The sequence below is a fragment of the Corvus kubaryi genome, unplaced genomic scaffold (assembly GCF_017639235.1).
Source record: "Corvus kubaryi isolate FWS band 111438036 unplaced genomic scaffold, C.kubaryi_AGA036_p1.0 37397, whole genome shotgun sequence".
NCBI lineage: Eukaryota > Metazoa > Chordata > Aves > Passeriformes > Corvidae > Corvus > Corvus kubaryi.
The window spans coordinates 4,463,632-4,488,086 of NW_024581136.1; the positions used below are offsets into that span (position 1 = coordinate 4,463,632).

The following is a 24,455-nucleotide window of genomic DNA, read 5'->3' on the forward strand; positions in this document are numbered from 1 at the left end:
GATGTTGAACCATAGAGAGCTTACCTGTGGACTGCAATGCCAACAGTTACTCACTTTAACACAGCCCACCTATCCTCTTTCCTTAAAGACAGCCCTGACTGTGAATATGCAGCACTGGTGAGGAAACATGCCCCAGCTGAAGTGCTGATCTATAAAGATGTGTTGGCAGACAGTAAAGATCTGGCTACCAGTGACGCATAATTCCCACTAGGTATCCCAACTAAGCTGAGCATTTTTAAGCTTAAAACTGACTGCTTTCAGCTCTAGGAGGTAGAACCAATACCTTCAAAGAACACACATTATGAACAATAAAAACCAAAGTATACAATATTCAACTTATATAAATCCACTACACAGAAATAGAGCATATTATGTTTTAGAAGGTCAAAAACTGCCACCTGAACTCAGAAACTTTCACTATTCAACAGCAGAGTAGCATCCCCATGCACTACAGCAGAGTTTTTGTATTGTGTGTACTGAATGCCTGTGTGCACCAACCAACTGTGCCCTGGAAACTTCTGAAAAACCTAAACAAGCTTCAACAGTTTTCTTCCTTTAGCCAAAGTGTGGGAAAAGGCCATCAGTGCAGACAGGAGGACACAAAAAATATATTTATCTGGAACTGAAGGATCTGAGCTGCGATGGCAACTGTTTCCCAAAATTTTTTGGTCTTTGCCAGACCAGAACACAGCATTAATTTAGAATGCCTCCCACCTTACATTATTAAGAGCACTAAGCAGTTGGTGACATGAAAAAGTTTTGGAAGCACTTTATTATATAGGACATCTTTTCAGCATAAAAATAGCATGAACTAGTGGAAAGTGCCCTGAAGTGATCCAGTCTTTACAGAGCTCCAGCAAATGTTCCAGGAACACATTGCAGAAATTTCTCAATCTATTAGCCTGGACTTTTCCTGGTGCTAAGCTTTCCACTTCCTGAGAGCAAACCAATCATCTACAAAGACCTTGGCACAGCCTGTATCTCAGGATACAGGATCCAGCAGGAAACTTTGCAGGTAGGATTCTTTAGAGAAAAGCAGACGCCTGACTCCTCTAGGAGGCACTGTACACATTCAAGGTACCCAAATTGTTCAAACCGGAGCAGAACAAACTATTTCATATAAAACACAGTATCACCAGCAATTTAACAGTAACAAAATTGCCCAAATCTTCCTGTATTTCCTCTCAAATATTACTGACACTAATAGAAACACATGTACTTCTGTCATAAACAGTAACTCCAGAAATTTCTATAAAAGGACACGATTAGGTTGACCAAAAGGCAACCATCACATGAACTGGTGTCTTGCCAAGAGAAAGGTGAAGTTTCAAATAAGGCCTAACAGAACATCTGTTAACATTTTAAATTCATCTTCTTAGCTGTACATAGCTAAAAAGAAGATAGAGACATCATTTATTAACTCACTCATTTTAAGACTGTCACGTAAAGTACATGGACCTTTAGCACAATCCCCTTTCCCTCTGCATGTTGAAGTCTAGCATGACACCTAAAAAATGGGAATGCTCTAGCAAGTTTTTATTGAAATTAATATTTCAAGCATTCCAGAAGCAAAACATGACTAGCCTCTAAAGCAAGGAAACCAAACAAACCAGTAGTAAAAGGTGCCTGTCCACAAACACCTTTATCCACATCCTCTCCTCTTCTGAATCCACTTAGAGAACATGCTGCTGTTCTACTCATGATGATTCACAGTATGCTGATGAAGAGGATTTCAGCCAATTGCTTCAAGACTGCAAAGATTTCATATCACCTTGCACAACCAGGGACATTGGACAGAGTAAATCCATGAAAATATTCTTGGCATTCAGACTTCTGAAACCAATTCAAACAGACTTGATGTACAGACCCTGCCTACCTGCACACAGGGAATTACTTGGCTGCTTATTATATACTGTTAGCTGCTGAGTATCAGTACAAAAAAAAAGTGTTTTAGAGAGAGTAAATTGGTATCTCAAAAAGAATGATGTCTCCATAAAATATTCCAGAGGCCTACTTTTACAAGAAGGTGTAATTTTTTCTAATTAAACAACTAAATTCATATTTGACAATTTGCAATAAAATTTGAAAAACTGAATTTTGAAATTTGCAATAAAATGGCAGTTTTGCTTTTAGCAAAGGCATTAATTGTGTCAGGAAAGTTCAATATGAGATGGCGTGCTTTGCAAATACCTGCAGCATGCAGTATTTTTCTTGCTCTTAGCAAAAAATACACGTCACAACTGGCGATTAACTTTGAAGAATGGGAGCGAGACGGCTTTGCTGGCAATGCGGGGTTTGGGAAACACACATGGCAGCTGGCAGTTGGCCCCTGGAGCACGGCACGGCCGGACGGTGCCGCCCGGCAGAGCTGCTGAGCCGCACACCCACGGCCCAGCCCTTTGGGCACACGGATTTTACGGAACGAAACTGGTGCTACTCGAGCTGTGGATCGAGCTCCGAACCGACTCTGGCATTTCAGGCAATGCTAACACAGTTTATAACATAAGAAACACAGTAAAAGGAACAATCTGCACAAGCTGACAAAGTCCTTCTCGGCACACACATTTAGGAACAAATGAAAAACCACAAGCGTGGACAGAAGTGCAGGGTTTGTACTGAACTTAAAGGACAAGCACACAGACCCCAGCACTTACCCCTGTCGCCTGAAGATGTTGCCTAAACTCATCCATCGTTGTGTTTGAGATGCTCATGTCCCTGAACATTCCTTCCAGTTTTGACGTGAATTGACATCCACATTCAGTCTAAAATCACACAAAATAATTTGTTGTACCAGCACTATGAAAATAAAGCTTCTGATAGGCAAACTACAAGACTAAAGCTAGTTTATAAATCCCCAAAATTACATTTCTGTAGTTTTACTGGAATTTCCATTTGCATTACATTCAGATCTTAGAAAAGTTTCCTATCTTATATAAAGATCTAACCCTACACAGCTCTTAACTTGCTTTCCTTCTCTTTTCTCCATTATTGTATCTTTGTTTTAGCTTTCTATATCATATTAAAAAAACTCTGAAAGCTAATCAAATCAAGACATACACTTCCACTTGCTTTGACCACAAGACTGTAAAGGGAAATGAACACTACTTATATCACAAGGAAACTCCTGTTGTCCTAGGACTGTTTCATTTGAAGGCTGTCTGCAGGTTACCCAGCAAGATTCCTAGGCCTCGTGAGAATCAGGGACATCTGCACACAGGCAGATGTGCACAAGCTGATGCATTTCAGTTGCACATACAGGACTGTGCGCCCATTTCTAAGCCATACTGTGATACAATGGAAAAGGAAGCATGTTAGCTTCAGCAGTTCTTAAGAGGGTCCTTCATGTCCACTGATTCATCTTCCAAATGTGTGCCTTCTGAATCACCAGGCTAAAAGTGATGGAGAGGTAATTGAGAAAGAATTAATACTGAGAAATTTGGAGACATCTGATACAAATAGGCTTCACTCACTGATAGAATATAAACATAAAAATTAAGGATCAGTGAAGTTTGATTTTAGGATCCCTCTGCTTCAGAAGTTCTCTAGTTATTTGTCATGCCACTTAGGAAGAAGCTGCAATAGAACTTCCTTTAAGGTCTGTTCAGCTTCAGGCTTTACTTTCTTCTCCATCTCTTGGTCTATTTAATCCATCTCTTGGTATTTAACCAGTTAAGGAAAATGTGTTTCTAGAGACTGATATGAAGGTATTTTTTTTCCAAACTCCTTAACCAAAAAGGAATTGAGTATTATCACCGGTCTGCTGATGGAGGCAACTAAAAAACAACACCACAAGCAATAATAAAATTGCACTGTGAATAACAGAAAACCTGGGATAACACACAGTCTTATCTTCAAATTCAGTCACTGCAGTTGTCCTATTATTGAAAAAGTTTTAAACGTACAAAAAGATTTTATTTTCTAGATTGCACTCATCACAGGGGCTTTTCAGTACTTCCTTCCTTTCAGTTCAATGAAAATATTCGGAAAAACCCTTTGCATTTTCGGTTGAGGCTTTCAAAATCAACTCTGTATTTAGCACCAATCAAGATTAATGTTATCTATACATCTCATGTAAAACCAGAAGGAACCATATCTATCTAAAATAAAAAATAAAGAGAAAACCCCCTAAAAAGAAAGCAAGTACTGTTTTACCTTTAATTTGGAGATCATATTCTTCTCAGAGTCATCTGAAACACTCTTGTTTGTGAGAAGTCTTCTTGCCAAGTGCTGCTTGTAATAGCGTTCAAAAACATCTTTCTCTTGCATAAACCTGAATAATACCATTGCCTTATCCAATATAGTTTCTACTTCTTGCTCTGTTAGCTGTAAAAGAAATAATCTGTTGGGTTTTAATCTTCCAGCACAAGTGTCTTACACAACCTACATACTTAAAGTAATTCATAGCAGCAGGTGGTCTAACAGTAGCCAACAAAACTGGTTCACCATATGACTGACAGCCGAAAGAACAGTGCACAAACTTAATAAAGTGGAGTAAGAAATAAACCTAAAATGAAGGGAAAGGCAAGAGAAAGGGAGAAGGGAAACACTGAATGGGTAGAATGCCTTGATAAATACATTAAAAGTTCCTGTGTAAGTTTTAAAAAGCACTGATAGAAATCAGTATTAGGAGTATGAAAAGTTAATTTGGAATGAAAGCTTTTAAGATTTGTTTTGCAAAGCCCATCTAGTGCCACAACAAATAAAATGATTATTTGTTTTATAAAAAAATAGAATTTATTATTTGATTACCAAAGCGTAAGTTGCATGCTCTAATATTCAGTTTTATTGAGAATAACTGAAGCCTCAGCTGAACCATCCGTCCAGTTCTGGGTTCTGTACCTCAGAAAATTACATGAAAGAAGCAAAGACTGAAGGCAACAGACGTACTTAGATGACAGATACGGTAACAGACCCCTGGTATGTAAAAACAGTAAAAAGCTGAGAAGTCAAACCCTTTTCCCTAACCAAATTAATTTTCAAAAGAAATTATTAGATACTGAGAGCAGCTTCCAAACTATAAATATATTTAAGGAAATTATATGTAAGGTTTCAAAAGAAGGGAGCTGCAGAATCTACTACAACCCGACTGTTTTTTGAGGAAGCATCTGCTAGAAGTAGTTTAGGTATGCTGCTTCAAGAGGGAGGTGACATGCCACACAGATCTTGTGCCTGATTTTTCTGTAAGTTTAGATCTGAAGTATTATGAGCTCAGATGTGTTATACATACCTTTTTAAGGTAGTACTGTCATTTCTCTTAATATAAAAATAATTCTTAGAAAAGTAGCTTAGTTTAATTCAATCCAAGTTTACACAGCAAAAAGCATGATATTTTGAGTTGATTTATACTTACTCCCTTGACTCCCTTTTTCAGCTTATCATCAATAAATAATGAGAGGTACTCTGGAGACCTGGAGTTGAGGTTGAGGAAGTACTCAAAGTCACCCGCAATTGTCTGCTTGAAGAGCCGATCATTATTGAAAGATTCTTGAAGAAAGCGATCAAACCTACTCTTCAAGTCCAGTAAACCCTTTCAAAAAAAACCCAAAAAAAACCCAACAAAACCATTTTCACTGCTATGAAGTTGTAAGCTGGGAAACAATAATAATAGATGAGGCAATAGACAAGACCAGATCTACAGTCAGAGGTTCTGCAATGCTCTCTGTTCAGCATCGTTAGAAACTATCTGAAATTTTGTTTCCATTTTTACATTTCTATTGCTGCCATTAATCTCTTATAGAAGCAATTTTTAGATAAACTGGCTAAATTATTGGTGTCAAATACTGGTGCAGTTTGCTGTAATACACTTCTCAGATTAAGAAAGCTTTTTAAACACCCTTGTTAAACAGGTTGATTTCCTGTATTTTTGAATCTGCAACTTAAAGGAGGTATTTGTTGCACTCATTAAGCCTTTTCTATTTCAAACAACACAGACAAAGTCAGTATCATAAACACAGCATCTGGGAAAGCTGAGGTTAAGCACCCATTAAGTGCATCCCTAGAGCTACTCAACAAGTTTTCTCCTAAAACACAATGCAACAACAGGCCTAAACTTGTCAGCGTTTTTGTTTCCCTCTAATTTAATCCAGGGACATGTTCTGCATTATTCAGTCGCGTGTTTCCTGCTGATTCGGAGTCACTGGGCGCATGTGAAAGTTGGATACAAGCACCAGGAACCTGAACTGAACCACTTCCTCTGAACTAAACCATTGGACTCCTAGCGTCATTTTTAGGGTTTGCACCATCTTCACCCAGGGTTAAAGCAACTGCATATAGAAGGCGAAAGCATCTTAAAATCACCTGAGCACCTTGCTAAGTATATATGACACACAAAGGTTATAACAGACAGTATTTGGCAGGCAGGGGGAGGAAATTTCACTTGAGAGTTAGATTTGTAATGGACAACCACTGCCTGCAAAAACTGTTCAGGTTAAATGGTATTTAAGTCTCTAGGTTTTTAAGAAATTATTCATATGCGGTTACTTAAAGAAGCCATTCAAGAATTACTCAAAGAAGTAGTAATGTTTCTTAGGAACTCACCATCTCACTTAAAGGAATGATCTTTAGACAGGCTAATTAATGCGTATTAGAAATTTTAAATTCAAAGTAAATCTCACTGTCTCTCTGTTTACCAAGGTTAGCTCATGTCTCCTCTCCAGGAGTACACCATCTGAACAACCTGGTGTTAAACAGGAGAAACTATTAGTACCTTGAATTACAAAAGCATTTCAACATCCCTTCAAACTATTCATACAAAGTTTTTAATCTAATCCCCTGGCAATGCTTGTGCAATCATCTCACCAATTATGCTCAGGGTGATGTCATGTTGTGGAAGCAGTGCTGAGCTATGACGGAGCTGTTTTTCTTGATGGTTTAATGCAGCTTCTATGTCTGTCTCCTTAGTGCTATTGTCCATGACAGATTCATGTGAACATGGCTGAGATGAGAAGAGCAAGGTGGTTTCTCAATTCATAGGTATTTCTCTCTGCTTCCATCACCTCAGTGGAAGTGGTGGATAAACCTTTTTGGGGGTTTTTCAGTAACTGAGTGTCAATCCCTGCCCTGGGACATCTTCGTGAGATGCTGGGGTCCATACTGAGGGGCTGAGCTCTGCCAAAGCACATGGGTATGGCTGCAAGTCTTCCTCAGCCTCTTCGCCTTTGTGACAGGAAACCTTGATAACAGCGTTATAATTAAGTTTCTATATCTATCTTTCTCAGTTGAATTTTTTATGATACCTCTTTAGGCCCATGAGGAGTGAAAATTACTTCAAAGTAATCCAGATACTTATTTTCCACATCATTTGCACCCCTCCCCGCCCCCCCTTTTTTTTTTTCCTAAATCACACCACCACAAATGTAAGAGTCCTTAATCATTACACCTAACAATTTTTTCAAGGGCATTCTCTCTTCCTTTTACCAGGCCTTGAAGAGGTGATTCTTGTTCAAGCCTGGTAAGAAGTTTTCTTCAGCATTGCCAGAAAATTAATAATCCAATCAAAAATGTTTTTATACTCAAATGGCTTCTTCAAATAGTAACCAGTTCTAGTGCAGTTACTGTTTTCAAACAGAACACCAGAGACTGACAGACATACAATATTACATGTTTCTCACTAAGAACAGACACAAGGACTTGAACCACACATTTTTAAAAACCTCAATGTTTAATGAATACACACCTTCACATTAAATACAAAACATCTTCCAGCTATAGAAACACAGCTTTAAGGTTCAATGAACTCTAAAGGCTTTATATGCAAATTTCAAACCATCTTCTCAAAGACAATGGAAAAGATGACAAAAAGTTCTGAAGCATATTTTGTGATCTTTATAAATTAATGGTACACATCACTTAGTGAGAGAGAGAACAAGAAAGAACACTCACATCTTTAAACGTGCAGACCTGTTCTGTTTCTCAGGCAGACAGAGAATGGAATGAGTAATTTGTTATGACTGATAAACACTCATCTCTCAGTCACAGTTAAGCTTGCCATGAAATATTGCCATGTGATTTTTGCCTCAATAAACACTGATAGCTAATGTTACATAAAATTAAACAAAGTGGACACTATAAAGCTATTTGCCAGCAGATGTACAACTCACTCTGGAGACACAGCATTTAGGGAAATCCAAGAAGTTCCCAGCAGTTAGATAATTAGGCTGAATATGTTGTTTATTACAAGCAACTACTAAAAGCACAAAAACTTAAGTTGCTTGGAAAGCACACACTAAGTAAGAGTTCTAAACATATCTGAAGGTTCAGGGAATGTACATTAAAAAAATGTTTAAATTTAGCTTATTAATAACAACCCCTTTTGAATCAATACTAAGCTATACCTTATAAATTGTGTAGGTGGTGAACTGCTAATACAGGGAATGTGGGGAAGAGAAGGACGTTAAATACTTTAACTACCTGAATGTAGTCAACTGGATTCTTTCCTTCTCCCTCTTCAGAAACCAGTGCTTTACCTTGCTCTCTCAGGTAGGAGCTCATGCACTCACACATTGTCTTCAGACCATTTGGCACACGGCTGAACAACTTGTACATACAAGCAAGGTCTGCAAACAAGAATGAGACATTATGCAGGACACCTCTGTGTGTTACACTTCTGTAACTCATTCATCTCAGAGCTAAAGCTGATAGAAGTTCAGCCACTTGAGCCACAGAAAGCATCCTGTAACAGCTCAAGCATAAGATTCTTCTAATCTCATCTTTCCTTCAGCCCTGACAACATGCTGACTGCAGCAGCCTCAAAATGAAAAACAAAGACTGTATTCAATTATTCTAGGTTGTCTGTAGCAGGGAATCTGTCATTGCTGACCTCCAGGCAAGCAAAAGATGATGCTAATGCTTCAGGATAGTGAACCTATTAGAACTTCAGCAATATTATGTTTTCCAGTGGTATTTAAGAAGGTAGCTCCAAAGATTATCATTCCCAAAATCAAGCACTGTATCAAAAGTTTGGTGGCTTTTTTTTTCTTGTTTATTTTTGGGTTGGATTTTTTGTTTTTGTTCTTTTAACTAAGTTAAACCAAATAGGACAGGACTAATGAGAAGCTTGTTTTTGCATTAAAAGCAAAACCTGGTAAAAATTTGGAGTATAATGTATATTTGTCTTAAAGCCAGTCATATACTTTTACACTATGTTTCATCCACCTAAAATACTGAGAAGTGGCTTAGGCTAAACATTGCTTTCCAAAAGAACAATCCATTCTTGTACGTTTATGCAAAATCTCATCTTCACAAAGCAGCATTTACACTCTACTATTTACCTGAATCAAACCAAGGCCTATAAAAGTTAAACAAATTCCTGTATTTTATTAATAACCTTCAATATCCTTGCACCCTCAGCCTGAACGTTATCTAAACTGGATATTAAAGAAAAAGCGATTAAGTATGGTAAAATCTCTTTCTCAACACAATAATTCTTTTTTTACAGCTAGGAAATGTGCTCACTTTGTGCTCTGAATATCACCTAGTAATTGTGAAGCTGCTTTAATGAACAAAGGCCATTAATCTACGCAGCAAGGCTGCTCCCCATTCTCATGGCTTTACTGTGAGCACTCATTTCTAAATATAGATACTACAATCACTCTCTTCGTTATGCTGCTTTAGAAACTTATGCTCTATTTCCATAATAGCTTTCATTCAGTCACTCTCTCCCACATTAACGTCTATCAGGGAAAAGCAAATGAAGCCAAGCCCTTCTGTTTCAACCACCTCCTTAGAAACGGCCAACTCCTTTCTGCAACAATGCTCCCTCCCCAAGAATTGGTCCTGCAATACTTCTGTTTAAGTCTTTTACACAAGTATTTCTTAAATAATTGCCTGTGGGCCAAAAAATGTGATGCATTTTTACAAATACATATTAGAGGAATGGAAGTAATAAAATGGCTCATGGACAACTGGTGACAAAAACCACTACAACAGATTTGTGCTTTTCTCATGAGATACTTGGTTTACCAAAAAAGTACCTGTATCCGGTACTAAATAGAAACAAGTGTATGGGCTCTGTTTTAAGAGCCATCTAATAGTCACTGAGTATTCTCAGATGTTTGCAAAACAGAGTCACTAAGTGTTTCCACAATTGCACAGGAACACAAATGTTAAGCTTGACTTATCCCATGTTTAAAAATAATAAACAGTATCAGAAGCATTTGTGTTTCACCAGTGATGCAGTCTTACCTTCTGTCTTCCCATTTTTCAGCATATGAACTAGCCCAGAGTTCTCCATTTCCACTATAGTTTTCATATGCTTGGAAATAAGCTCCCTCTCAACAACTTTCACAATGGGTTCTTCTGTTGATTTATCCAGACAATGCATCACCCGCTCTATTTCTTCATTAATTCTAGCTTCTACTTTCTTTATATATACAGAAGCACTGTTTTCAGCTAAAAATTTCTGACTTTCCATCTGTGATTAACAAAAATTAATACTTTAGACATTTTTGTAAAGGGTAAAAAGAAAACATGTCAGATCAGCATTTACAAGCAAGTTCAAATCAAACACAGCATGTCCAACACATCCAAGACTTACATACACACTTAACACAAAATAAAGGTTCTATTATGCTAAATGTGTTACATAAGGGGGTACATGCAATATAAACAAGGTATTTTTCATACTAAGGCAACCCAAGCCAAGCTGGTTTCTAGTTACTGACTAGGGTGTTAGCCACAGGTTCAAAGAAAACAAAGATGGGGAAAGGGAAGGATCAAAAATTCCTTCCAAACATCAGTTTATGGCTGTTCTCATTTTCTTTACTGACAATGCTGAGCACATTATTTCATGTCAAACTGTTTTTACTCATATTGGTCAGCAGAGTCTTTGGAGAAAAGATGTCTTATTTCTTAGGCAGAGCTAAGTAATAGAACTTAAAAGAAAGTAATTATTTTTCTTAATTTTATATAAGCACTTATGAAAAACAGAACACAATGACATTTAAATGGCTGTGCAACATATACTTCTGCTTTGCAAGGAAGTTTGGAGGATCAGAGCATATGACAGCTGATCCTGCATAAGAACTGGGAGACTCACAAATTACCTTATCTAGGTATATTTTAACATGATTTTAAAATTTCTATCAATTTCCAGCAATAGAAGATCATGATTACACTCAACAAGCACCAACTGGCTTTCCTCCTCCAAGTATCTTACAAAACAAAAACCTCACAAAATATTTGCAATGTATTATTTGGTGGCTGATCAACAATTGCAGAGCCACTTGGATATGCTTAATTCCTTGACTTGGTTTATTTTATTACAAAAAATAACTCACAAATGTAGGAACTATGAAGGAAACAAAGTTTCCTCAAAAGCAGTTTGACAGGTTTCCCAGCCTCAGTTTGAGCCTTTCATGCTACTGGCATTTCAAAAAGACTGGGGGCAAAGCAGAGGTAGACTAAGTTACATGAAACAGCCTAAAGCAGGCACAAGATTAGCATGATGATTACTTTATATGTTATTGGCACCCATGGCTCAAAACTACATTCAAATTACACTAATTCTGTAAAATCTGTGTTACTTTTTCCTGCAAAATTAGTGACTATTTTTCTTATTTCATTTAATGGAGATGGACATACTCTTCAAAAAAGCAACAAGTATGTTAAGTACCACCAAATCTGACAATTCCAGACAGTAATAATAACATTCCAAATATGGTATTAGAATACTGCTGTACCTGAAAAAATTCTGCAGACATCTCCAAAAATGGAGCCTCAAAGTCTTCTTCATAGACTGACCTTCCTTCAAGACCTAGAATCATTAACATCTGGCAAGCATTTCTTATTGCGCCTCTGCCAAAAAGTAAGTTGTTAACAACTTGAGAAATCTACGTGCTTGTAAGACAGAGTACACAGCAGAATAACAACTCATAACACAATATTAGCTTTAATAAAAAGTAGTAATAGAAAGTCCATTCTAATCTGTTCAGTACATGACATTTTCAAGAACACTACAGCAGCAAAATTGTTTGGTTTTGTTCAAAACTAAATAGCTGACAATATTTATTAAGTATTTTAAATGCAATGACAAGGACACAGGTCTCAAGTTCTACTAAGTCATAAAATGATGAAGAATATATTATAACATATAAGAAATTAACCCAAAATACTACTTCAAAGAAAACTGCACACATAGGTCAGAATTGAGCAATTCAAAACAATTGCACACATGGAAGTTGCTATGCAAAGTTTGAAGCTTTTGGATGGTTGGCTGTTTAAAAAAAGCCAACCATACAAAAATCTAAAAAAAAATTTTAAAACCCCCAACTGAACACAAAATAAACACCACCAAAATTCAAATATATCAGCAAGTTAATGAAAACAAAATAACTGCATCTAGAAAAAGATTCCACTTTCTGGCAGCAGGGGACAATACACAGCTGTAGCTGGGGAGTACTTTTCTTTTCCTAAATTGCATGTTAGGCAATCTTAGTCAGAGAACTGCAGCCAGGTTAGCAAGGAGTTTACATATCCCTACATGCAACAGCTGTTCTGAAACTGGAGAAGCACAGGAATACTTGCAAATCTGCAGCTCTTTCAGCTGCAGTATCTGCAGTGGGTGGTACAAAACTTCCACTTCTATTAAACCAACCAATGAAGCTGAGAAACAGACTTAAAACTTAGAGATGCAACTAAACTGCTGAAAAACAAACCGATCAAAACATGAGGAAGAGGAATTGGAATTAAAAGAGGAAACATCATAAATAAACGAAAAGGTACAAGAAAATTAAACAACCTCTAAGTACAGGGGAAATACAAGGTAGCAAGAGGCGGAAAATTGTCAAAACTCTGCTTTGTGATCAAAAGCTCTGGCACAGTGTGATAATGGAGACATTCGATGAAAGTTTTAATAAGAAACCGTGAGATAAATATTGAAAAAAATAGATTATCAAGATTCCCTGTTTACCATTATGCTGAAATATAATATACAAAGAAATATGTTACTCCAGAATACAGAGAAATTTTAGTTGTGATCACAAATGTGGTCTTAAGTAATGAATTATTTGTGTATGTTTCTGAGTCACTCTTTAAAAACTGACAGGTATTATTTACAACCAAAGACATTCACTTACAAACATCTTACCTGTCTACAACTTCTCCTTTCCTCTCTCTTGCAATCATATCCAGCAGAGTTTGCCTCAGGTGATCCCTGATGCAGCCGTAACGTACAACTTGATCTCGAAAAATTATCAGGCCCAAGTTGTAGACATTCTCCACATTGTTTTGTTGCACATATACTCGGTCCTAGAACAAGGGCATAAACAGCAATAAAATTGGGAATTCACTGCATCTATGCTATTGAAAAGCACAAGAGATCAATTATTTCTCTGTTGTGGAACTATGACCAAATATATTTTTTCCCTGTCTTAACAGAAAGAAACTATGTATACCCTCAAAATTCAAAATCAGTCCCATTTTCCAAAACTTCATTTACGCTGGAAGTTCTACTTGGCTTAGGAGCATAAGCCCAGCATTTATGACTAAAGCATGCCAGAACAGATCTACAGCCTTCCCACTTTTTAGTCTGGGTGCAGAGGAATCGCCAACTACTGACTAAATCCATAGCATTATCTGCAGGAGGTTTTACTTACCTACTCAAACTCTTCCATCCATCTCTTTCTGATCTTTAAGAAAAATCATTTAATTTCCCTCACCCTCAGTCTTCCTACCACTCCTTTTAGGCAAAAAATAGTCAATATTCAGTGAAATTTCCTGAAATAGCATCATTAGATAAAGAGCAGCAAATATAGAGCTAAAACAAGAAGAGTTATGATCAAAATCTTTATGGATTAGTACTGCAAAATTGTACATAAGGACTTCTGTAGACATCCTTCCTTCCACCCTCCCCAAACTCACTTTCATTCAACTTGAGCAGTATTTCAAAACCTTATGTTTCATTATAATCTTGCCCATACACACTCCCCCCCCTCAAAAAAAAAAAACAGAAGAGGAAGAGAAAAAAGTATTTTTACGTTTCAATGTAAGTTTAAATTCTATCTCCCTATACAATCTCCGCCTATAGGAAGGATCAAGTTCCTCAACTACCCATTTTTTATCCACCTACCTATAAAAACCAATGCTGATCCTCAGATCAGCATTTAAAGACTGCATAGCCCAAAATCCATCATACAAAATTGACTGAGAGTGCTAAGCAGACCCTGAGTCTCTTACTGCTACCCAAACAAATGCTCCAAAAATTTGTCTCTCCTTTCCTCTTTCCCAAATCAACTCCGAAAAAAGGAAGGCTATTAACAAAGTCACTAGCAGGCAGAAAATGCATGTATTTGATTAATAGCCACAACTAGGTCAGACCACTTACAACAATATTAAGAACAGAAAAACTGAGTTTTTACAACCCCTTTCTGAGATAAGCAATCATTATTTTTGTTAATTTCTGTCAGGGCATAATCCATTCCTCTAATATCATAGTTTGGGCAATTACTAAAAATACTGCTCTGCTACCATTTAAGCATCAGGACAATGACATCAGAAAAAGATGCATGTTTTGTACCCACTCACAAATCTGGCTGGGATGAGGTTTTATAAAAATGTACATAGCTGTAACAAAACAATAATACTAAAAAAAAAAATCAAATTCTATAAAGGATGATGGTCAATTTACTTAATTAAGTATAAAGATTAGCTTCTCCCCTGGTTGTATCACTATCTTAAGTGCTTTATCACATTCAGAATTAAGAGTAAAGCTACTCAAACACCCGGAAAATGAAACCATTAAAAGAAAAAATAATATGCTTCAGACAGTGGAAAAAGTATTTCAAAACTGTGTGTTTACATAAATTCCAGAATTTCAAAAAATAAGAAGGAACAGACAGCACACAATTTAGCAGCTGAATTCACATGGCAAAATTCTTCACATACTAACTATATGCCAGATTCCCACTTGGTGACCAGAGGAAAGCAAAACACTGGGTTCTGCAATTAATGAGTGATTTCCCACTCTCTGCCTTCAGACAGGCAGCACTTAATTTAAATGAAAAAACAAGACGGGAACAGGTCAGATATGCCTATTCTGTGGTTTCTGAAGCACGCTCAGCTCTCAGAGCAGAACATTTACTAATTGGTCTCATGAAGTCAGTTCAGTGACTTGTGGTGGGCTAGGTCTTTGGAATAGGTTACTTTTGGTTTTCTGTTATTTAAAAACAGGGTTGTTTATTTTACTTCCTTATTTACACACTTGCATCAAGAACAGATGTAAATGTGATTCTCAAGTAAGACAAACTTAAAATACATTTTCAAAGAAATGAAAAAGCAAATTAAAAAGTAGCGTCTAATACTATATAACTTGAAGAAAAAAGAATAGAATTATTATTTCAAAAAAATATTCAGCCCTCTGAAGCACAGGCAGCAGGGTATCTAAAAGGATTAAAGCCACAGCCATGACTCATCTACATAGCTTCTGTTGTGGCAGTGCTAAACAGTGCCATTGTGAAATAGTAACTCCTCTCAGTTTATCAGCAGCCTCTGTAGTAAGCCAGACCTCTCTACAATACCCAAACCAGAGCAGCAACATTAACACTTCTAATCCTGCTGATTTGCTCATCCTTGGTAACAGATCACATTTGCGGGAAGCTCTCCCAATCTAAAAAAAGAATCACAGAAAGCCCCATTTGGGAACAGGTTTGACTGACAAGGCTACACACTACTGAACAGAAATCACTTCCCACGGAGAGAAGCAGTGGGTGCGTAAAGGTAAGAGTAACTTTCAGGAGACAAGGATGGAGCTTCAGACAGCAATTATCATAAATTACAATCCTGCTTACACTGCAAAATAATTCTGATCTGAAGTCACTTACTGTAAGGTACCAATAGCCACATTTTACCCATCTCTGCATGGATGCACTGCCTGGAAGATGCAGCAGCCTTCAGTATACCCTTGAGTATATAGTAAGTGTCTTTGATCCTACTTCTGGAAATAAAAATAATACTTCTCCCTATTACCTTGTGTGTAAGCCATGGACAATGAGAGTCATCTCATTAAAACTCACATATCCAACCTGTCAGTGCTGGCCTAAAAAAAAAGACACCAGCTTTGCGCACAGCAGAGATGAGAAGGGAATGCTCTGCCCTCTGAAAAATCCACAGATGTATTTGCAGGAGCAATTGTTCACTTCTGACAGTGTGTAACTGGCACTACTCATACGCCTGTAATGCAGCCAGGGGTGTGACTGCTGAGCTCGCATAGCTGAAATTGCTTTAAATTTAACAAGCATAAGTAGTAAAGAAGAGACACCACAGAATCCAGTTTAACCCAGTTTCCATTAGATATTCTAAGAATACACACACTCACACTGCTTGAAGAAAAGCCCAAACAACTCCACCTCCATTGCTCCCATTCCATAGAGCAGCTGAACAAACCCTATTATAGGTATATTTACCTACACTACTGCTGTGAGGCTGAATTGCAGATATGTCCAAATGTACTTCACTACTTCAACACATCTTAGTACCTCACTTGACTTAGGAAAGACGCTACTTAGCACATGACTTTACTGCTTCGGTGCCTCACTGCTTGTTGCAGACAGTGCCAGAATTTACAGAGTGTATTACGTCTACTTTGGCACCAATTACTGCAGCCTAAACATGTGAAAAGGACGATAGCTCATGCTATATCCTACAAAATCCAGTGAAACTATGTAAACTTGAAATTCAATCAGGGAAACTGGAATGTCTCAAAATAATCAAGACGAATCTTTATTGTGCAAAAGGTTGCAAAACCTCACACTGCACCTGCAACAGAACTGAAACCAACAGACTTTTACCAGAGAGTAATCACAAGAGACAAGGCAATACACAATTTTAAAAACATAAGGCAAACTTGAGAGTGTCTTGTGGAAGAGGTTCTGCATGAACCATAAAATCCTGCCATAACCTCAAACAGCAAGTATTCTAGTCATTAAGCATCATAATGCACAAACCCCACTGTACAAAACAAATGCCTTTCTAAAAAAGATGCATTTGAATTGATTTTTATTTTAAAAGTGGCAAAATTAAACAGGAAAGAAATAAAGGTGGTTTGGAAAGGTGTTTGTTTTGACTTAAATCATACAGGAGCCAATGGGTGAAACAAAGCTGGAAAACAAGCGTGGTAGTAAAACAGATACGGTTTAGTTTAAGATGTAAAATCACTAGGCTGAAGCAGGAATTCAACAGAGTAAGACCAGAATTCAAGAGGATGTTAAATGTTTTACTTTCACTGATGTCACAGTGTGGCCTGTTGGGCAATAGGTGCATTTCCTGAAACTGGTGGGTAATTGAGATGGCCTACAAAATAAGAGAAGGATTGGGTCATGCTTTACTTACAAACAAATGATAATTGCATATACTTCTCCTGGTAGAACACAAGCATATCAATTTACAATGCCTGGTGACCGAGGTTATACAGTGTTTGGTGCTTTTTTTAGGTAAAATATTTTTAATGTCAGTTATATTAGATTTGCTTGAATAAAAATGTATAAATTACTTCTGATATAAGCATATCATTATAAACGTATAGGTCATTCAGACTCAACATCAGAAAATAAGAACAAATCATTCCTTATTTTATAAAGTTCTTGAAAATTGTTTCTTTGAAAAGCAGCCAGGTCTGACCTTTCACAGGTGCTTTGTAATTTTGTGATACTGGCAGCTTTTCCAAACCTTTTGAATGAACACATATTTAAGAATAAGAAACTTCAGTCTTGGTCTCTTTTGAATGAAGAGAATTATGTTTAACTCAAGAGAACATCCTAGTGACAAAGGTGGAACTGCAAATCTCTGAAAATAGTCCTCTTTTAAACCACTGCTTATACTTGAATTTGCAATCAAAGCATGTATTATTGACAATTTGTCTTAAGTACTTTCAAGTCAAAGAAAAGGAGGGAGTCTGCCCATTTGTATTAGGTCTTCACACTAGATAGTTCTACCTAATAAAGATTAAAACTGTAACTATAAACCCCATATTCCATTACAGAAGTTTAACAAACAAACATCAGTGCCCCTAAGTTTAAGTAAGCATTTTGAAAGAAAATTTTGTTCTATTTTTACTATTATCCTATAAATATATTTTATTGTGGATTTTTTTTTTTTCTGTTTCTGTGGGTCTTATTTTGGTACAAGGAAAAAAAAAATCTGTGGGAGGCAAACAATTAGTCAAGCAGAGGCCTCAGCTGAACACCCACTTGAAATAATTAGGAACTGTCAAACAGCACACAGAAGGCTATGTAGTCCTGAGATCCCCAAGCTTGTTTATTATTCTGCTCTGAATCTAAAAGATAACCAATGAAGTTCAATTTACACTTGTAGGAATTTTGCAGGTTTCCATCTCCTGAAATTTTGGTGAAACAGAAAAGGCTTGTTGGATGTTCGAACAGCACTTGCAAGCTTCAAAACAAAGTCAAGGCATTGCTCTTCTGTGCACAAAAAATACTTACGAAATGGCTCTCCTGTCCCTCCAGGAGTGGTAACTGAAGCAGGCAACCCTTCCTCAAAGAAAAAATATTTTGGCCTTTAATATACTGGTCAACCCACTAGAACAAGGAAAGCTTATAAGCCAGTTTTCTCTGCCACTGTTTGAAGGATCAGAAATGTATTGATTTTAAGGGCAGCAGATAACATTGCATTATCAATTACTTTGGACCATCCAGCACCTCCTGTGCTGAACTATAATATTTGGCTAAAATACAACAGCCACTCCCCTAAAAGCTCTGGATTCCATCTTCTAACCTTCCTGAAAATTCACCACTACCTTTGGTAGATTAATCTAATCATTACCTATTCTTGAATATGCCTAGATGCACATAGCAGCAATTGATTTGTATTTGTCCTTCACAAACAGATCAAGGAGTCCAGGATCTCTCACAGCAAAGACAGTACATCTTCAAAATAATCTGTCCATCTGCCTTTTGGCATGATAAGACACACAAATCATTCAGTGTCACTGAAGGCATTTTATCCAGCACTCTATTTTTTGATATGTGGTCTTTTACCTATTGAAATAAAACAAACCAACTCCCCCAACATGAAGGCCAGTAAATCCATTAAAAAAATTATGTTTGTGATTCTGTAATGACTCCAAATTATTTAACTTGTACTAGCTTATTGACCAAAGAGGACTTCACACTGAATACAAACGTGGTCAATGTCACAGCATGAGATCTTTAACAGCAGTAAGGCAAGATCTTAACTCCAGTTGTTCAGCAAATAGAGTACAATTCCAGTCAATCTGCTATTTGGACCAAAAAAGTCCATTATTGTCTGTCCTTCACTGTCAAGTACTGAATCAATTATTATATTCAGGATGATATTTTGGAGGGAAAAAAATTTACACAAAGAACACAGCATCTCAACACTTCCTATTGAAGTCAAAACCTTTGTCTAGAAGCTAAGCAAAAATATTCTTCTGCATCCTAGAACACCCCCAGCATTATGGGAATTTTAATACATACAAACTATCTAAAGCATAACAATCCAGACACAAAAATGTCAGGCCCCCTCTCTTAAAAAAAAAAAGCCTTTTCCATTGGCTACAGGTAAGAAATTGTGAGCATGCAGCCAAAGATCACATTCTATGTACACTGCTTAATCTTCTGCACAAGTTCTTCATGAACAGCAAAGGATCCAACCAGAAATCAACATTCAAGGACACACACTGTACCCAAGTTATCCTCTTCATCCTAAAGCTTAAAGAACAACTACACTTGAAGTTTGAGGAGGCTTTACTTTCCACAGCAAGAAAACATCACGAGCTGAACAAACACCTAAAATCTGCCAGAATGGGTCTGACTAGCTTATTTTGTAAGAACTGCAAAGTTCAACTATTTTTTAGATCAATTTTTCAAGTGATAATGAGATAACCTAAAAGATGAATCCAATTACAATTTTTCGAATGCCTGCAGCAGTCTTGCATGCACACAAAAAATTCTAAACAAGGGACAGAGAGCAGTCTTTGGAAAAAGACTGGTAAGCATGCCTTGGTTTTCACCCCTCTAGTTTATTTGCTTGGATTTGTCAAAGAGTAAATTTACTACACTGTTAAATGTGTGAAATAGCAGAATACCCACCATATACATCAGAATGTCTCTAATCATCACCATTGCTGTTTGATGATCATTCCACGCTTGGTTTAGTGTTTGTAGAAAGTTGTTATTCAAGGAGTTTAACACATCTTCTCGCACCTGAAGGAAAAAAAAAGATGCATTGACATAAACTCAAGTCAGCTTCTCCTGCAGCATTTAAATCTTAAACTTAGCTTCAGCACAAAAATTCTTGCTCCTCTGTGGATGTGAATTGTGCGAAAAAGTTCTTGCTTTTCCTGGGTGCTGACTATCCCTACCTCTTATTTCCCTTCTGTGGAAAAATAAGTAAGAAAAATTATGCTAAAAACAAGAGAAACAAAATAAACACGGGTTTTAAATTTCAAAGGAATTCCTGAAATCTCACATGTTAAAAATAGTCTTTGACAACTCCTCAAAGCTTTTATTTCCTGTGTTGTAATGTTTCAATTGCTGGTAATTTTACTATCACAAGTAATTTCAGAACATTGGGTAGCAGCAGTAAATGCTACAAACAGGAACAAGTACAGGTGGAAAATGGGCCATAATGACATTTAGAGAGACAAGCTGAGATAGCATAAAGATATAGAAACAACAATTCTGAAAGGAACCAATTGCTTTGTGAAGACCAGACTCTTACATTAATACCACCAACAAGAATTCATAGAAAAAAGAAAGTCATCTTTGTTTTTTATGAATCTATTTTCAATTTGCAAGTTGATCTGTCTCCTCAACTTCAGACTTCATGCCTCTCTGCCACTACTCTCCCTACTAATAAAAAAACCCATCCAGTTTCATATTTTGATTTTACACAGTAGGCATACACTGCAGTGCTCAAACTTGAAACTAATGTCAAAGAATGTAAAAAAATTGTATCAGAGTTAACAAAATGTGGGAATTGACTTTAGACATAACATGCAAAATATATTCTGCCCGCTGTTGTAACCAAACAGAATATTCACATTTATAGATTTGCACGGATACTTGGCTGATAGTGTAAATTTCAGTACAGAGGATCATACAAGGAAACAAAACACACATGCCAAGCAGCCACAAGCTGCACCAACATCTCATGCAACTACCTCTTCAACCACAGGCCTCATTCTGTCATTTCAGTTTTATGAAGTTATTAGGCCAAACCAGGGTAACAATTCTGTCTGCTACACTACTAGATACACTCACAAACTCAGATGAGCAAACTAGAGACAGAGCATGGCACATCATCCAACACAATGGTCTCAAGAAGCTCTGGAAACTAATCCCAGTAATATTCACCTTGTTACTGCATCCAGGCAACAAAAGTATGCCTAGGTTGTTGAAAGCTTTCTTACATCTTCAAACACCTACTCTGCAGACCTGAGCAAGGCCTCTCTTCCTTGCTTTTGGAAAACAAAATATGCAGTCATAAGCACTGCTTAGCTGCCTCATTCTTTCTGATCACGATACCCTCTTGTCTCCCAAATGTGTGCTCTGTTGTCACCCAATCTCCATAGTTTTTAGCCAAAACAAATATGCATTAAAAACTTCAGCAGACATACTTGTGAAGAATATGCAGAATCTCCCAGAACAAGAGAAACAAACATGACATGGTTGCTTTCACTTCTTTGGTCAGTTTGGAAAAACATTGGAAACATTATTTGGTAGCTCATCCACACTGATAAAATTTACCAAAGCATGATTAGATCATAAGCACAAATAACCAAGGGTAGTTATTGATCAATTTTATGATACCCTTTATTTTAACAATGCAGAGGCAGTGTGCTTTATAATTGCACACATCCCACATCCATCACACTAATCCTGCTGGGCTAGCCAGTGCCAAATCACACACCAACTGGCAACAAAGGAGTGGATACTTGCCACGAGGTAGCAGTGACAACCTGCTTCCAAGCAGACACCAGCATGCTCTGCAATAGTGGCACTTCTGCTCCATATGGTATGCCACGTGGATTTCTGGAAATGGGCTTGAAATTCAGGAATGGGTGCTGTACAACAGAACTACCGTCAGAGTTTCCCTGTGAAGCTTCTCAATGACATTCTTCTAGGTTTATTTTAAACTGCAGAGAGGTTTGGAAAGCCATTCCTTCAGCTGCTACAAAAGGCAACCAAACTATTGCCAAGCAAATTATTGCTTACAAAAACTTTCTAGTTAACAAGTGTTCAACACACTCCTTGTATGGGCCATTAATTCAGCAATACTACAGGGAAACTGCTATAATGCACAAAACATCTTAGCCGTGCAAAGGTGCAGAGTCACACCACCTTGGTAGAATAAGTGATCTGAAGTAAAAAAATGTGTATGCCCACACTCTTTGAACAAGAGAAGAGACACAGCTGCTACACTGCCAAAGCCTTAGAAAATTTCAGTCTCAAAGATTTTTATCAGCAGAATATTACTTTCAATGAGCTGAGCTGGTAATGATTTCTGTGACAATATTTGCAGTTACAAAGTAAATTGAAGGGAAAGCCAGCTTAAATAGGACAGTCCATTTACAGATTCACTTGAAAATAAATTAGCAACTTCATAATATATGTAAGATCTTCTTACAGTTGGAGCAAGGATGAAATCTTGCGTATAACTTCAGGCTCAACTGTATTTTATACTGGATACAGCTCTTCAGGAAATACAGAACCCTCCCCCCAAATAAGAGTAGCTTGTTGGCATAAGCTTTCAATACCTTTAAATAACTCTTTATTAAGTGTACATAAAGAAGACTTATGGTCTACTATTTCTTTCTTACAGTGCCTGGCCTGATGCAGCAGCACAAATAGTTCAGTTATGTAATTTCTACTACTGTAAAGACAGCTAGAACCTCCTGAGGGGAGCAGCAGTACAGAACAGCACTTTCTGAACTAAGGCCTCAAGCTCTCAGAACTTTTACCATCATTTCTTTTAGAAAAATCCAAGTTGTCTAAAAGATAATATTCTAAAACCTTAGGAGTCCCAAGTAGGTTAATGGATTGACTACCAGAAATGTCTGTTCATCCCTGCTGCTGCTATCCTACTGCTGAAAGGAAAAAACAAATACTGAAGAATACTGAGGATTCTGCACTGTAACGTACTTTTGAGCAATTCCCTCGCATCCTTTTGCCCTCCATATAATAGCAGACTTGCTCAAGATCATCTGAAAACATCATTAAGAGAATATAAAGGCAGATAACACTTCATACATTGTCAGTCAGGCTCACAGTACACTCTAATGCTCAGTAGATAATTTGCCTCCTACACAACTTCTCATGTCATTCCTCCCTATTTCATTGATGTTATGGAAATATTTCAAACTCCCTGATGGAGATGACTCTCATCTCTTCCTTTTCTCTGCAACAGTAAGAGCAAATTTTAAAGCTTGCAAAGAATCCCAGACATAACTTTTTAAGTCCCAGAGTAGACACACTTCTTTCAGCCTATACCTGCACAAGCACCCCACAGCATTCCTTCTGCACTGAACACTGCCACCATGACCAGCTCTGTGCCCTCCTGACCAAATGTGTTCTCACATGCCTGCCTGTACTGTTATTCTGAAATAGCAGGTACTGGACAGACCCCTGAGGGACTGATGGCCATCGGGACTCTGAGCCATTGACCACAGCCAACGGGTGCAACCACCCAACCAATTTCTTATCCATTTAACTCCACTCATTGAATCTATCTCTTTCCAATTTAGACAAAAGAAGGTTTTGGGGGGCCATGTCAAAAGCTTTATGGACATCTAGAGAAATTACATCTGTAATTCACTTATGTGGTCACTCTTCATAGAAGGCCACTGTGCTGGCCAGGCAAGACTTGCCCTTAGTGAACGACTTGCCCAAATCACCTCCCTGTCATCCATGTACCTTAGCATAGCTCCTAGGATCTGTTCCATGATCCTCCCAGACACAAAGGTGAGGCTGACAGGCTGTAGCTCCCAGGTTCCTCCTCTCTACAGTTTTGAAAGACGGGTACAATGTTTCCCCTTTTCCAGTCACCTGGAGCTTCACCTGACTGCCATGACTTCTCAAATATCATGGAGTGGCTTGTCAGCTACATCAGCCAATTCCCCTCAGGACTCTGGGCTGCACCTCATTGGACCCCACTGATTTACGCATAAAAGGAACATTAAAAATATTATCCTGTAAACTTTTTAACTTCAGCTTCTTTTTTTACTGTAACACAAATGATGTTGCTTATCATCCAATGGTTTAGAGAGGTGTAAACTAAGCTCTGTGTGTTTTAAAAACACTTAACAACATTTGTGTGAAGTAATAAGACTAGGCTTGAGAAGTGTGAAGGAAGACCATCCACATCAAACTATAAGATTGTCAATGGGCAAGAAAGGGAGAAATCTGTGAAGTACCAAATGCACAGGAATTAAATACTTGAATTAAGATGAAAAGTTTCAATACTTTCAAAATTCAACAGTATTT

The 24,455-nt window shown here is 37.4% G+C and overlaps 1 protein-coding gene across 1 annotated transcript in view; it reads right to left on the bottom strand.

Annotated features, from left to right (window-relative positions):
* The window catches only part of CUL3 (cullin 3), a 55,737-nt gene that overhangs the window by 9,194 nt on the left and 22,088 nt on the right, over positions 1 to 24,455 (bottom strand). Inside the window, exons 3-10 of the mRNA XM_042041867.1 lie at positions 20,061 to 20,174; positions 13,085 to 13,245; positions 11,679 to 11,793; positions 10,183 to 10,411; positions 8,410 to 8,555; positions 5,351 to 5,527; positions 4,153 to 4,323; positions 2,655 to 2,762 (exon numbers count right to left, since the gene is read on the bottom strand). Of these exons, the coding sequence (XP_041897801.1) occupies positions 2,655 to 2,762; positions 4,153 to 4,323; positions 5,351 to 5,527; positions 8,410 to 8,555; positions 10,183 to 10,411; positions 11,679 to 11,793; positions 13,085 to 13,245; positions 20,061 to 20,174 (1,221 nt within the window). The remainder of the gene's footprint in view (positions 1 to 2,654; positions 2,763 to 4,152; positions 4,324 to 5,350; positions 5,528 to 8,409; positions 8,556 to 10,182; positions 10,412 to 11,678; positions 11,794 to 13,084; positions 13,246 to 20,060; positions 20,175 to 24,455) is intronic.